We start from the raw sequence: 16,477 nt of genomic DNA on the forward strand, positions 1-16,477 counted from the left end.
AAGTTAGAGGTCATCCAGGTCTTTATGTCTTTAAGACATTCCTTTCGAGACTTTTGTGGATAAAAGAAAGGTTGCAGATTGGCCTATAATTAACTAATACAGCTGGGTCAAGAGATGACTTTTTAAGTATTGGCTTAACTATTGCCAGTTTGAAGGCCTGTGGTAGATAGCTGATTATTAGAGATAGGTTGATCATATTTAAGACTGAATGTTACTGTGACTGAATGGTAGACTGAAGTTAACTTAGAAAGATCAATTGGAGAAAAAGACTCTAAATGAATATCAGTAGTACTGAAAGTAGCTGTAGCTAATGCTACATCTGTGAGGTGATTACGAGTAAATTTTTGAATGGTTAAAAATGTATTTGTGAAGAAATTCGTGAAGTCATTACTAGTTAACGTTAAAGGAATGGTTGGCTCAACAGAGCTCTGACTTTTTTTTCAGCCTGGCTACAGTCCTGAAGAGAAACCTAGGATTGTTCTTATTTGTTTCAATTAATAATGAATAGTAAGATGTTCTAGCTTTACGGATGGCTTTTTTATAAAACAGGAAACTATTTTTCCTGGCTAAATGATGAACTTCTAAATTTGTGATACGCCACTTCCTCTCCAGCTTACGAATTATCTGCTTTAAGGTGCGCATTTGAGAGTTAAACCAGGGAGTCAAGTATTGGTATGGTAATACCATAATACCAGTAATGGTATTCATAACCTAGGATTCTGTTTTGATAACAGAATTTCTCTACTTATCTATTTTAAAGTCACAGTCCAGTTTGGTCCAGAGGTAAGTCACTGTTGGTTTAACATAAGGCTGCAGAGGGCAGCGTTTTGTTATGAGAACCAGGTCAAAGAGAGGAGCAGCACATACACCACTGGGTCTGAAAACAATAACCTCAGTCTTACTTTCACTGAAATTAAAATTTAAGGCCACCCACACATTAATATCCTTCAGACACTCTAGTAGTGGTTTAGGGGAGCTGACATAGTTTCTTTATATATGCATGTAAATTTGGGTGTGATTCGCATAGAAGTGGTAGGCTTGGCCATGTTTTTAAAAAGTGGCAGATACAGAGCCACCAAGGTGGCTTGAGAAGCTTCTCTGAGATAAATAGGTCCTGAACCACTCTAAGGCCGTACCTTTGATGCCCACATAGGGCAACATGAGAATGGTATGTTCTGCTGTGTCAAAAGCAGCAGTAAGATCAAAAAGTACAAGCATGGCAAAGCCACCTGAATCTTTAGTTAATAAAATAATTTGGTTGGTGGTTAGCTATGGTTATTTTAGATATTTTTTTACCCATAACATAAAGGTTGAAACTTTGTGTTTCTCGCTTTTCTGAATCCTTTTCTCTGACTGTGGTTTCAGCCTGTTGAGGGGGATTTTAATCATAAAAATAGCTAAAAATTCATTGCTAACTGGCAGCCTTATTAATCAGTCCATTAGTAAAGAGAAACATAAGGATAATCAGATGTACAGTGGAAATCAGGTGAGTGGAAAGCTGACATTTTTTTTACATTCCTTCAGGGTGTAGTTAGGCCTCTTTTAGCCAAGCTTAAAGCTGAGTTGAGCATTAAAAAATACATAGATACACCAGTCTGAGCCTGATCAAGACCACAAAGCAGAGAAAGAGTGGATGAAGTAATATAGACGTTGTCTGATGTTACAATTAAGAGCAGTAGCGGTTTTAAATACGGGCGACACGGGCGGTTGCCCGGGGCGGCATCGTGGTGGGGGGCGGCATCACGGGCATCGGCAAAAAAAAAAATTGCTCGTACTCATGCTGCCCCGACATCATGCCAGCGCATATTGGGAATGGCATAGGCACCGATCGGTTTTCTATCGCCCATTTGCTGGGAGTAAGGGCGCCCTCCGTTTGCGAGGTGCGCCTGCTGCTTGCGGCACAGGGAGGAGAGGGCGGGGCGGCGGGGGATTCTCTGGGTGGCTGGAGCAGCGTCTAATAACCAACTTGCAAAATAAAACAAAATAAAAACAAACCAACAAACACGAAAACAGCAGACATTATGATACAGACTTATAATTTGCACCGATGTTTTTTTCGAAATTCTATACGCGAAAAGTGAGCTCGAGAGCCCTCGGTGCGCCTGCTCGCTGCTGAAGTCAAAGTAAACTTTATTGTCTTTATTGTCATCTCCGCTACATACAGTCCAGTATATGACGAGACGACGAGGCTCCAGTTACAGCAGTGCAAGTAAACAAACAATAAATATAAGAAGAGTAAGAAAATAAATATACACTTTAGGACCAGGGGTAAAGGGATCAATAACAATTTAAAATGTATATTTTATATTTTGTTGATTTAAAGTCTCACACACAACCCGTTTTTAAAGTTTAAAAAAAAAGAAAAGAAGAGGAGGAGTGTAGCGACTTCCGCAGACGCTAGAGGCCGGGGATGGAGCCTGCCTATTTGCCTGACGGGCTGTCAACTGTACGCAATAATGCGAGAGGTGGAATTGCTTGCTTGTTTATTAAAGTGCTTGAAAAGTTTACAGAGTAATGTGATCAGCTCAAACTCTTAAAACATCACAGCTCTAATGCAACAAGGGGAAACTCGTTGTGCTGCGGTCAACAAAAACTACGGCTACCCAGCCCTCCTCTCTGTCAAAATCAAACCAGTGAAAGACAGACTGACAACGCCCTCTTAATGTCACCGCTAGCACCCACATGACTCCCGTTACACATCACCATAGCAATCAAACAAATGAAAACCCAGTGATCATTAAAATTCAATACATTTAATTATGGCTCCTACAAGAAGAAACGAGCAAAAGATACAGGTAAGCAGATGTGTCATTGGATAATGGCAGGTCATGTATCCTAAAACATTAAGAATCAGAATACTTTCTTAATCCCTAAGGAAATTATGTGGGTTACAGTTCCTCCAAGAAGAAATGGTAAAAATAGTAACAGTAACAGACTAAACTCCAAACAATATATACAATAATATAATATTAATTAGTCAGTGTCAATTGTTGATTTGTCCTGTTCCCATTGTATGACGAATTATGATGTCTGTTTGGTAGCCGTTTGCATACTATGCATACTCTCTCTCTCTTCATATGTGTGTGTATGTGTGTGTGCGTGTGTGTGTGTGCGTGTGTGTGTGTGTGTGTGTGTGTGTGTGGGGGGGGGCGCCAGAGGGCGTGTTCGCCCGGGGCGCCAAACAGGCTAGGACCGCCACTGATCACAAATCAGCAAAAAAAAAAAAAAAAAAAAAAAATTTAAATGGAATGGAATTTAAGTACAGTGGCACTGCATTGCCGGTTTATTAGGTATGCCTGTTTTCACACTACAGCAACAAGCTATTTGCTGAACCTAATCAGACTACAGGCTGCCAGTTTCGGCATCTTACATAGTTCAAGTAAGTTTCTCAGTATGATCATACAGTATGGGTAACATACTGTACATGTAAAACGTTTGCAGGTTGAACTATTTACCATAATTCTGACACTGATTTTCATGTTTAAAGTTTATGCTCTATGATGGCTCTACTCTGTTTGAGTCACTAAGCCAGTACGTTTTGTGTCACTTACTGGCTTAGTGACATAGTCATTCTGAACAGGTTACTTTTGTCTGCTGAATGTCGCCAGTTTGAGGACCATGAGATTTTTTTTTTGTCATTCTTGCTTTCTTACAGCTTACATTATGGGTAACATAAAGACATCAATTTCACAATGTCTGGCACTTTATTAGGTACAGTTGTTTTCACTCTATAACAACAACCTGTTTACCTACAACTCTTTACTGCCACGGACAGCGAACCACAGTCCGAGTCCAGCAGTAGCACCAGTCTCACTGCAATTTGTCCAGGAATTGCACATTCTATTTAGCTAGTATTATTCTCTGGCTCTCTTCCACAGCCTGTCTTCGTCTTGTCTTCTTCCCCTCATCCCAACTGTTGGCACTCAGATGGCCCGCCCCTATCTGAGCCTGGTTCACCTGGAGGTTTCTCCCTGTTAAAAGGTAGTTTTTTCCTCCCACTTGAGCAAAGTGCTTGTTCATAGGGGTCATCTGATGTTGGGGGTTTCTCTGTTTTCTCTGTTATTGTAGGGTCTTGATCTTTTAATACAAAGCACCTTCAAGCAACTGTTGTTGTGATTTGGGGCTATGTAAATAAAATTGAATTGCATTGAAAAGATATCATTATCGTACATTCTTGCACGTCTGATCAACCTCTTTATTCCTCCCCACGATGAGTTAACAGAACTCTATGTTTAAATTTAGTAAACATTTCCCTTTAATGTTGTTACAATGATTAGCTGCATTATCCATCATCACCACATATGTAACACTGAAACTGTAAGACTTGACATATCATATTTTTGGATGTTCCAAAAAAAAAGAGCTCAGCTGAAGACAACATTTTAATCCAGAGCAAAAGCTGCATGTAAGGCTTACTACTAAGCTTACTAGTGGATAATTAAAAGCTGTAATTAACCCTGTTAAGTGTCTTTATTTCCTTCATGTATCACAAATATGGCAATCAGACCTGCCTAATATTGTGTTGGTCCTCCTTTTGCTGCCAAAACACCCCTAACCTGTCGAGACATGGCCTCCATTAGACCCTTGAAGATATGCTGTGGTATCTGGCACCAAGATTTTAGCAACAGATTCTATAAGTCAAGTAAGTTGCGATGTGGGGCCTCCATAGATCAGACTTGTTTGTCCAGCATATCGCACAGATGTTCAGTTGGATTGAGGCTTTGGAGGCCTTTGGGCAGAGGCCTCACTCTTTGGGTGGTGTGTTGCCCTAAAACACATAAAAAAGATCTCTAAACGCTTTTTCAGTTCATTCAGAGTCAGAGTTAAACTAACTCCAAAACAAATATGGATGAAGACATATTGACAACCCTAAAACTGGCTTTGGAAAGTCCAGTCTGCTCCTGAGTTTCACAAACGATACTTTCGATCCAGAGCAGTCTGCCGCAATAGGTGTGGACTTGCAATCGATGGAAATAAAGCTAAGCTCGTCATATGGGACACAGCTGGACAAGAATGGTTTTGCACTCCGAAAGAAGCCTCATGTTTGTGGTGGGTGTTTTAAATTAACCACGTGGAGTATGAGTCTGTCATCTGAGTATGTATGGTTTGAATTTATCAATAGTGGCTCAGCTGTACTTTAACACTTCAGGTTCAGCATGGACCAATTTGTTGGTAAGAATTGTAGCCTCTCAAGTTTGAATCTAATAAATTAATTGAAGTCTCCTTAATCTTTTCTTACAGGCTGTAAAACTCACCCTTTATATAGCTGCAAAGTACAAAATATGCTGCTATACATATATTAGGATGCCGTATTAAACACATACTATAGCACTGGGATTGAGGATTATGGTGGAATACATCCAGGCTAATGCAGGTTTTCATTTCAATGTATAGGAGAACACTGTGAATTCTCCAAAATATGACATTATACAATGACATCCCAACCCTCATCAGTTACTGACATCAGTTTGTCTTTTCTGTTCATTCATGTGTTGTCTGTTTTTCTATGATGCTGATTCTCTGCTTCAGATCATTTAGATGCCTTGAAACCAATTTCCCGTGTGTATTTCTCTTGACGTGAAAATGCGATACAAAAGTTGTCAACTTTGTCTTGCAGGATTTCCTACAACTGAACCCATCTCTGCCTTTGCATTTGGATGGTAGCTTCTAGAGCTACAAGTGTAAAGTTTACAGTACCAAGCACTCTTGCAATAAAATTTATCGTTTTATGCACTTGAGCGCATAGTTTGTGTTTTTACTATTAAACTTTGTAATCTTGTTTTCACAGCTTGTTTTCCACTCCCCCATTGCTTTCACTGTGCATCTGTTTCAGTCATATTAAGTAATATGTTAAATATTAATATCTGCCTTAATATTAAGATGCATTTTTTAGGGTTATAGTCAATTAACGTTTGAATTGTTTCAAACTGAAATAAATGACAAACCTCAAAATGCTGTCAAAAAAAGAGAAAAGAGGGGAAACAGGGGAGTCAAAGTATGTGTTAAAGTTACCTCTGTGTAGATGGCAGGACTCAAGGTTTACCAGCAGAACATTTGCCAAAGCATCACACTGCCCATACTATATTTTACCATAGTGTATCATGGTGCCAGGCACACACCCACCCTGGCCATCCATGTGATGTAAAAGAAAATGTGCTTTATCCGACAGGGCCACCTTGGACAGAGGTCTGACAGAGGTTAGCATGAACACCCTGACTGGTCTGCAGCTCTTCAGCCCCAGTTGCAACAGACTGTGATACACTGTGTATTCTGACACCTTTCTGTCAGAACCGAAATGAACTGTTTTCAGCAATTTGAGCTACACTAGCAACAGAGGAGCTAGCTATACTAGCTCATCTATTGGATCGGACCACAAGGGCCAGTCTTCATTGCCCACGTGCATTATTGAGCCTTGGCCATCCGTGACCCTGTTCCCAATTTCAAGAACCACTAACAGCTAAAACTACAAATGATTAAAGAACAGGTAAAAAAATTCCACAAAGCGTGGATCGTTCACCTGAGGGCACGTACACGGACATACCGTCAAGCGCTGAAAGCCGACATCTTACAGATTGTGAAACTGCAGATTTCGCCACTCTTCGACCAAAACTCACTGAGCCACCAACAGAAGAAGACCAAAATGTCACTTCACATTTGCAAAACATTGTAATCTCCCCCCCCATTGTGGCTGTCTCGATTCCACCATGATAAAATCCCACTTCCTGCACAGCTCACATCTCTCAGTGTACTTCAAGACCAGTTTCCCATCAAAACCTCTATTTTCTTCATTATTTGCTTGCTTGTTACACACCAGTCTACTGTTGTCGGCCTGTTTCTTTATTTTCATTTTTTCTCCAAAATGACCTCTGACAAGAAAGCCTAACTTCGGCTATGCAATACCAAAGAAATGTCAACTGTCAAACACTACCCCAAATTACAAAACGACCCTCTGTAACATTATGAAAAACCGAAAAGTTTCTGTTTTTCACTTTCTGCTATAGAAATGTCTGTTTTTTATGACTAAGAAAAACAAACAAACAAACAAACAAACTGGACAGTATGGATAATGAGCTACCAGAACTTTTTCTGTAATTTTACACATTTATTTCTTACAATTTACGTCCAAAGAGTCGTGCTGACAGATTTCTTCCTTTGTCACAGCAGTTCAATATGTAACTTCTTTACACTGACAGAAAGGAGAGTTTCACTGCTCCCGCCTGCTTAAGATCAAAGTGGGCTGTGGGTCCGCGATTTAAAATGAGTTTGACACCCTGGTGTAGAGCTTTTAACACCTCTAGAAACAAATAGGATTTCGATAATATTAACAAAAAGGCAGAAATTGCCTGGAAAGTAGAAATTAAATCCTGTATTTTACAGAGGTCTGCAGTTTAATTCAGCGTTAGCACCCAATCATATCTCAAGTTCCTTTACATTGTGTGATAAAGGTGCTGTGTTATTATTGATGGAGCTACAACGATCTGTTGATCATCCCTGACCTAGAACATGGCAGTACGGGAGAAAATGAACTCCTTTTTAACAGGAAGACAATTTCAGGAGAACTGGGCTAGTGGTGGTTATCTGCTGTGAGCAGTTAGGATGTGTGAGGGGAAAGAGAAAACAAAACAAATGAGCACAGAGGCCATGAAAATTAAACAAGATGAGCCACAAACTACTGCAGAGAGGAGACAAAATGTTATGTTTTATGTACTTGCCCCACAACATGAATACACTCGTGTAATGCCATGTCATATATACATACTGCATTTTTATATGTGAATGTCAGATTGATCAAACCTTATTATACAGTACAGACAATCATAAACTTTACATTTAGGGGATTGGGTTTTCATTGTCAATTCCCCTTACGGTGGACTTTAACCATGTGCACAGCACATACTGTATTATACTTTATTAAGTCCTGTATAAAACCACAGGACATCGGATAAAAGTAGGTTGACTCAGAATCAAACATAGTACAGTATCATGTCATCATTTTTTTCTGAACAGTGGCCCAGAAGCAGCACACAATCACAGATCACCAGTTTTGTACTTCATGATAAACCAGTTTGAACAAAGAAATCCAGTCCCAAAAGCATAATTTCTGTTAGTTACATCTGAATGGATTGAGCCGGATTGATAAAATAAGAATAAAAATAAAAGCTACTTTAACAGTAACGTGGAAAGAAATGTGGGGGTTCGGTTGCTTTTGACCATAAATAAAATCAATGCATCTTTCTGTAATGCCTCAGTCTGAGACAGGCCACATGTCAGCATTTATATTCAACCTGCTGTGAGCAATTTGCATACTTTAACCAGAGTTTACAGTGCTGTGAAAAAGTATTTGCTCACTTTGTACTAGCTGCAGGCTGCACTGCTGTTGCTTGGATAATCAAATGAGCAGGTGGGACAGAGGGCTGGCCCTAGGTTAGAGACACAAGGCAGAAAGGTATTTTACTGTACATATAATGCCTGCCATGCAAATCAGTGATACTGGAGAATACTTAACCTAGCTGAGAGCAACAGGCACAGCAGTATACTTGTTTAAATCACTGCTGTCCAACTGTGACATCCAAATGGATGTCCAAACATCACACTGTAACATATGTTTGAGGACAAGCAGAGAGTGGCTTGGTAGTTTCTATACACTTCTTTTGAAGTGTAAATCACAGCGATGCTGCAGTGCTTCGGTCAGTCTTGGGATTAATGCCTGTTTCCAGAGATCAGGACATAAAGCCACAACAGAAACAGTTTGCATAATATTTGCCTGAACTATTTGCAGTAGTTAGCGTGTGCATTCAGTGTGACTCTACCATGTGCTAATCAAGCGTAACTTCTACTGAAGGCTCCGTAACCCAGTGATGAAAATGGTTCAATCTGAAACAGCAATCAGTTGGTTACAGTATGCGCCATCATATGTGGAATGTTGAAACTGAGATTTCAAAGCTCTCAACAAAGAGGCTGAATGAGAAAACAGGCAAGAGAAGAAAAACTAAAGCAAGTAAGAAGAGGTCACCTTTTGCCTTTCTCCTGTGTTTGTTAAACTTGGTTAATGATGTTTGGTGACGTTGTTCAATGACTGCATAAAAGTGAACAAATTAAAAGCACCTTTTGCCTTCAGGCAGTATCCGCCACACCACTCAGTTGCTCTAAATCTGACCCTCCCCCCTGAAAGGAATACCAGCACCTTCAGTTACTCAGAGGTTATATTTACAAAATATATAAAGAAAAATATAGGGTTACTGACCCTAGCATATAGTACAGTCCAACAGCTGTCTGTAAATATTTCTTCCATGATTATCCTTTCTAAAAGTAAATCACAGGGTAAAGATAGCTGGAATGTGACAAGGAGCAACTAGGACAACATGGCCAACAGTGCTGAGCTGCAGTCAACTACAGGGACATAGAGAGACAGAGACAAATGCAAGAAAGACAGGGTTTGGCAAAAATGGACACAAAACTGAGCCAGGCGGGACAGCTAATGCTACAGGAAGTTAAATCAACACCTGAAAGTGGTCGATGATACAGAGGAAAATAAAAGACAAATTCACTTAAAGGAAGTAGAGACTGTTCCAGAAGAGCGACAGACTTTGCATTTTCTCCAAAATGGATGGATGGAGAGGATTTTTTTTTCTTTTATTAGCACTGCATGTTGAAATAACAGCTGGTGAAATGCACCAGAAAACTAACCTCACTACCTCTTAATCTCACTTGTACTATTATATCTTTGTTTAGATTGCTTTAATAAGCTAAAATGTACAACATTGTTGGCCTATTTGTGGTTCACCTGATGCCATTATCCCAGGATAACATAAATTAAACCAACAGCACATATGTTGATCAGGGAGCATCAGGCGTGCTTGTTGATAAAATTTGCTGACTTTAAGCTAAGCTGAACTAGCTAGTTCAATTGCTCCACTAAGCTAGCTAGCTAGCTGCAGTAAGCTGAACTAGCTAGCTTAGTGCAGCTAGTTCAGTTGTTGCACTAAGCTAGCTAGTTAGCTAGTAGGCCCGTGACTGACTGCCACTGACTAAGCTGAACTAGCTCACTTAGTGCAGCTAGTTCAGTTCTGCTTAAAAAAAATGAAAGGAGCACTTTTTAATCCAAGTATAACATCAAGTTAATTAAACATCTGGGACATTAATCTGGCCAGTTAAGTAGCAGAGGGAGGTGTTAATCAGATTCAGCTGCTTTGGTGTTAATGAAATTAACAACAGGTGCACTAGAGGGGCAACAATGAGACAACCCCCAAAACAGGAATGACTGGAAGGTTTATCCCATTAGCAGTACCGGTATCTGCTCCTTTGTGCAAGGAGGAACAGGATGAGCACTGCCAAGGATACAAATTGACCTTTCAGCAGGCCACTGGTGTGAATGTCTTTGACACACAATGAGAAATCTACTGGTAGGCCCCATGCTCACTGTCCAGGACCATGGATGGTTTGGGGAGGCATATCCATGGAGCAAAGAACAGGCCTGACTGCCATTAGGTATCAGAAGGAAATCTTTGGACACATTGTCAGACCCTACACTGGTGCAGTGGGTCTGGGTTCCTCCTGGTGTATGACAGCACGGCTGTATGTGGTGAGAGTATGCAGGCAGTTCATGGAGGATGAAGGAATTGATGCCACTGACTGGCTCCCACGCTCGCCTGACCTAAATCCAATAGAACTCCTCTAGGACGTTTTGTTTCAGTCCATCCAATGTTGCCAGGTTGCACCTCAGGCTGTCCATGAGCTCAGTGATGTCCTGATCCAGATCTCGGTGGAGATCTTTAATCTGTTATTAGTAGCACATTGTCAGGCATGCATACACGCACATGGTAGCCATGCAAACTACTGAGTACCGTTTTAGGTTGCTGCAATAACATTTCGTCAAAACGGACTAGCCTGCTGGATCATTGTTTCACTTTGATTTTTAGGGAATTCAGACCTCTGTATGTTCATAATTTTCATTTTTATCAAACAATCTGGCATCCTTTCATTCCTAACACATTTCCCAGTCCATCTCAGCATGATTTTTTTTTCCTATTGACAGCTGAAGTGTTCCTTTCATTTTTTAAGCAGTGTATTTACTAACAGTAGATTGACATCAATATTACTATCAAACTTTAAAAAAGACTGTAAAGTTTTACATCAGTATGTCAAAATCTTTTTTTAAATAAACGTGGAAGAAAAATGATTTTGAAGAAATACTTTTACACAGTAACTGTAAGTGACAATTACTGGGAAGTAAGGTTTATTTTTACCTGAGTTATTTTTCATTTATAAAAGTAGGATAGTCTTGACATACAGTATTAGTGGAGACAAGAGATTGACACTGTCCTTCACTGTCCTAAACCTATCAGAGCCACTCCTTACTTCCCTTTTACATATCTATCAGACAACTACATCAGATAAACAATAGTCCTACTGTGACCTCTTCTCAGAGTTCCCAGAGTGGTGAAGAGACCTTAAAGTGTTCTTTTGCATTGGTGCTGTTATGCACCAGGGCAAGAGCAAACGCATGTGCTTAAAAGAAGATCGGCAAGTCTGCATAAAAATGCAGTAAAGGACCTTGGTGTTGAAAAGAGTTTATTCAGCCACTGCCCTTGCTTTTCAGGCAACTACGTGGTGAACTTCACTGCTGCTTCCTTTGCTGTTCAGGCACACTACTCAACCAGTTAGCTTTCAGCCTATGCACAGTGTCATCCCCTTTGGTCTATGTGCATGCATGCTTTGGTTGCATACCCAAAATCCTTCACTCTGCGTAACCAGATGCCCAAACAGACACAAATGCAGTATCATGAATCCCACTTTAGGCTCATCCATTCAATTTCAGCTTTTTCACTTTGCCTTTAAACTTCCATATTATCTACTAACATGACATCAAAGAGGATCCCTCTCTCTCTTTGCGACTTATAGATCTCACTGAGACTGACAGCACAAAAGTTCAGAGTTCATCCCGCTGGCAGAGCTATAAACAGACCAGAAGTGGTTGATAGGGGTCTTAGACTCTCCCCTCCTTCCATTCTCTCTCTTCCTTTAGTAATATGATACTGTTTCAATTAGGGTCCAGTGCCTCACACAAAGAAATGGAGCATTAAGCAATCAGTGCTGTTTCTCACACCAAAGAAACTCATTTGTTTTGTTCAAGCTTAGACTCAAAAAGATTTTTTTCTGATTAAAACAGAAAAAAAGAACATATTAAAGCTCTAAATGTTGTATTTTACTGTTCCCTTTTCCTGTGTCAGAAAAATAAATAAATAAATTAATTAATTAATTAAAAGCAAATCTTCCAATGACAAGAGCAGCATAAATAACACATTTTACATCTACTACCAACAGTGAAAAAGACTTCCTAAATAGAAAATAGCTTTTAGGCACAGATATATAAAAAATGAATATATACATAGCAGAAAATCAAATATGATACACTTGCATAAAACTTGGAGTGAAAGTGCATCTCATGTTGGAGTCCTTCCCTAATCTCAAAATTGAGGTGAAGTCTATTTATGAGGCCAGTAGATTCTTGGCAAGAAATGTGTCACTGTCATGGCGGGTGACACTCTGTTTCCTCTTTTTGTTTTGCCATTCTTACTCAGGCCGATGAACATCCTTGGGTAGGCAACTGACTCGTAAGCATTGTAGTTGTTGGCAAGGAGCGTCTCTCTGAACTTACACTCGTTGTTGTAATGTAACTGAAAAAGAAGAGAGATTATTGGAAATGCTGATTGTTTGAAGGCAGACACAAAACAAAGATGTGGGGACATTTCTGAGGGTATTTCAGTCTGCATTGTTCATTCTGATCATTATCAAACAATTGATTTCTTTCTGACTGCAAGGCTGTTATTGTACAGGAGCTATCTCAGGCAGATTTTAGACAAAAAAAAAATACATTGTGAAATGATGAATGATGTGAGTGCTACAGGACTCGGGACGCCAGGGCCTGATTGGTTCATTTTTGTTCACTGGATTGGGAATGATAAGGCGCTACATAACCTCTGCAGTGGAGAGTTAGTTTTAATCATGCCATTGAGTTTTTCAATTCTTATTTACACTTTTAAATATGTTAAAAAATCACTTTGAAATGCTATAACACTTCATCTATTTAACTCAGGTGGAGGACTAGCTTTATTTCACTATATCTTACATTCCCCTCACAAACGTTATTGTACAAACCCATCGTTTTACTGTCTAAATATTTTACCTGGAACAACAATGATAATAAAAAACAAAATAAAACGTTTTTTAACAACAGCTGGCTTGATAAAGGAACCATCCTTAGTCTGGATGGTTTGTTACCTTTATACTCAAAATTTATGTCTCTTTCAAGTTCCTACAGTATCAAGACAAAACACTGACTTTTCTTCTTTTTTTTTTTGATGAAGTTCCAGTTGGTGCATTTAAACATTTAGCTAGTCCCACAGGTAAACACACCATCCAAACACCATTTATGCTGACCGTGAATGCACATTCATCAGCTGCAAAGCATCCAACAAAATTATCAGAAATACTATCAGCTGACAGTCTGGTACCTCCTTTTGGAACAATACTATTGAAAACATTAACTGGAACTGGTCGTGGCTTTTATTGAGAAAGCACCATCAGCAATAGAAGCTGGAGCTGGGTGAGCTGTGTGTGTTGGATAAAAGTCAGAATCAAACAGTTCATTGGACTTTTGGACTAATACGATAAATGTTTTCATGAAAAGGTATCTAGAATACAGTTTTTTAATATTTGGCATTAAAATGGATTTTTAAGAGCAGCATGTTGCTAATTATAAATGTTAATAATAAATGATAATTTATTTTTTATTTAAGGCTATAAAAACCATCTCTGCACCCAAGATGTATTTATTTGGTAACTGTAAACCTTGAGCGTCACCCCTTTTATACTTATTCCCTGTTTTATGTGAACAGTCTGTAAACAGTGACTGTACCAGTAAACAGTAAGCCAGGTTTTAATTTAATTTTTTATCAACATATTTCATACTACTTCTGTCTCACCAAACTAAGCAAGTGATGTTGTAGGATAAATATGACAAATTAAAAGATAAAAAAAAACACCTTAGCCTATGAATCCTACAGTTAAGGTACCCTGTGGCTCTGTTATGCATTGCATTGGCATAATCTGGGTCTACTTGTCCTGCATCTACTTGTTAGATAGATAGATAGATAGATAGATAGATAGATAGATAGATAGATAGATAGATAGATAGATAGATAGATAGATAGATAGATAGATAGATAGATAGATAGATCTTTTTGAAAATAACAATTCTCCATCCCTCCAGTACAGGAGACTTGAAGAAAGGCTGTTAACTGCATGTATGCCGATTCCAATATTTTAACCAATTATATTGTTATTAATTGATTATTTGATTAAATGATTAAATTATATTTTATTGCTTATCTGACACTGATTTCAATATTGAAATCAATATTTCAATATTCAAAATTGGATTCATGACTTCAGCATCGCTTCATAAAGCCGGACAACAGAGCTGCATGATACTAAATGTGTATAAGTTTATTTATCAAACCTGCCTGCGTGTGTGTGTGTGTGTGTGTGCGTGCGATGTAATCAGAGTTTTCGTTGTGCACTCACAGATCCGTACAGCTTTCCCCGTCGGTTCATGGCCACAAAAAGTCCGCTGCGAATGCCCAGCAAGGTCACCACTCCTCTCTCCACCGGAGAGATCTGCAGGAGACCTGAAGACAAAAAGCAGCACACTTACTACAACACGCCGGTGTGATGTCCTGCGTGCTACTCCACGCACACACACACCGACTTTACTGCTTGTGTAAGGAAGTGAGCTGGATGGTCAGACTGAGATTTGAAATTTCGGTAAACACATGTTTGAATTCCACAGAAAACAACTGGCACATTGTGGCGCCGTCATCCCTGATCTTAATATAAGTTAATACACTAACAAAGGAGCCCCTTTAAATATATGTCATATCATGTCAGGCTGAATGAAATCCAGCTCTGACATTTTTGAACATGACTGAATATTTTCACCTTGAGAAATGACAGCGAGGCAAGAAGTGTTTGGAGCTTGGCTCACTACCCTGGAACACCCTACGCTGAGCAGCTCATTTCTGAAAAGGTATCAGAAACACGCGAAGGCTAATCGGACGCCAGCTGATGCGTTTCCTCAGCGGGGATTGACAGGCTGCTGACCGACTGCGTCTTTTAGTTCCATGTATCATTTTAAAGAGTGTGTCAGAGGTTTCGAGTCCTCGCTTGGGTTTTCTGTAAATATATGCATTGTATATGTAATGTATATCCCTGAGGTTTTAAGCCTCGTCTTAGAATAGTCACACACAAAAAAAACAAGCTTTCAGTGTCTTCGTCCCCGCGAGTTGGCGGGGATTACATGTGACGTGTTGGGTAAACAGAAGTTTCTCATTCTTCGTGTCTGCAAATGATTTTAAGTTGCACGACCAACGGGCCCGCAGGCTGGACCTAACTTTAGGTCCAGCCTTTAGGTTACAGCAGCACAATCCTACGCACCTACGCTCCAGATGTTGGTACTATGGCGTGGGTCAGACTATACACGTGCGCGGGTCTGACGGATCAGGTGTGTGGCCCCGTTTTATTCGCAGTTAGAGAAAATGCGATCAATCATAAGTCAGCTGAGGTGACTGCTTCCTGTTCTAAGAACTTCTTCAGTCGTTTCTCTGGAGCTGTCTTTGCTTTTCGTGTTCGTGTTCAAACACAGAGTCGGAGCAGTGAGGAAATAAAGTATCAATCGCAAACTTACTGTAACGATGTTCGTTGTGTACTCCCGTTATTCTGCCATCTGGTAACACCTGAATGTGAAAACCGATCCCCACGTTGCAATAGAGCCGCCTCAACCTCTTAATGCCCAGGAGGTAGTCGCTGTCCCGGCCGCTCTCCTCCCGCTTCTCCCCCGGGATTCGCGCGAGGGACCGGGAGTAAAGGGCTTCCCAGCGGTCCGCCGTGCCGTTCAGGCCGGGAGCGCATCCTGCCAGTCTCGCCACCAGGCCCAGGACCAGGACGATCCGCAGGGCCGTCAGAGAGCCCATCCCGGCTCCGTCTGTGAGAGCAGCTTCCCAGTGTTCGACTCTCCAGTGAAGAGAGAAGAGCGAGAAGCAGAGCGAAGCAGGCAGCAGCGCCCGGGAGCGACATTGATCTGCATGGACTCGGCAAAGCCAGACCTCTATATTTATACCTGCATACACATTACATCACTGCTCCACACTTAGTAAAAATCCACAAAGTACTTCTTCACAGTCAGCCGCACCGAAAGCAGGGCTTTATTCACTTCCAATAATGGCCTTGTTATCTCCGCGCACAATCTTTGGAAAATAAAGCAATAAAAGCTCAATAATGACCAAAAAACCTCTTTGTGCGAGGCTTTCATTATCAGCAGCAGAATATCATAATTTATGTATGGGAGGATGTAAAATAGGAAACCGCCAAGTTAACACACAGGAGACAGTTCTATAAATGAACAATAACAGGAAAACAA

The 16,477-nt window shown here is 40.2% G+C and overlaps 1 protein-coding gene across 1 annotated transcript; it reads right to left on the reverse strand.

Annotated features, from left to right (window-relative positions):
- Positions 1 to 12,278: 12,278 nt before the first annotated feature.
- Positions 12,279 to 16,127, reverse strand: fgf4 (fibroblast growth factor 4). Its single transcript, XM_063478696.1, has 3 exons — positions 15,746 to 16,127; positions 14,587 to 14,690; positions 12,279 to 12,677 (listed from the first exon to the last, which is right to left on the reverse strand). The coding sequence occupies exons 1-3, from the start codon at positions 16,029 to 16,031 to the stop codon at positions 12,486 to 12,488; spliced, it is 582 nt and encodes a 193-aa protein (XP_063334766.1). The 5' UTR covers positions 16,032 to 16,127; the 3' UTR covers positions 12,279 to 12,485.
- Positions 16,128 to 16,477: the final 350 nt, after the last annotated feature.

This window comes from Pelmatolapia mariae, linkage group LG1 (genome assembly GCF_036321145.2).
Source record: "Pelmatolapia mariae isolate MD_Pm_ZW linkage group LG1, Pm_UMD_F_2, whole genome shotgun sequence".
NCBI classification, from domain to species: domain Eukaryota; kingdom Metazoa; phylum Chordata; class Actinopteri; order Cichliformes; family Cichlidae; genus Pelmatolapia; species Pelmatolapia mariae.

What these genes read in the sequence shown, in the direction of transcription:
- fgf4 (XM_063478696.1), bottom strand. Translation starts at nt 16,031, where the DNA reads ATGGGCTCTCTGACGGCCCTGCGGATCGTCCTGGTCCTGGGCCTGGTG. An exon ending in ACACAACGAACATCGTTACA is followed by an intron (nt 14,691 to 15,745) that starts GTAAGTTTGCGA and finishes TTTTGTCTTCAG; the next exon opens with GTCTCCTGCAGATCTCTCCG. An exon ending in GGGGAAAGCTGTACGGATCT is followed by an intron (nt 12,678 to 14,586) that starts GTGAGTGCACAA and finishes CTTCTTTTTCAG; the next exon opens with TTACATTACAACAACGAGTG.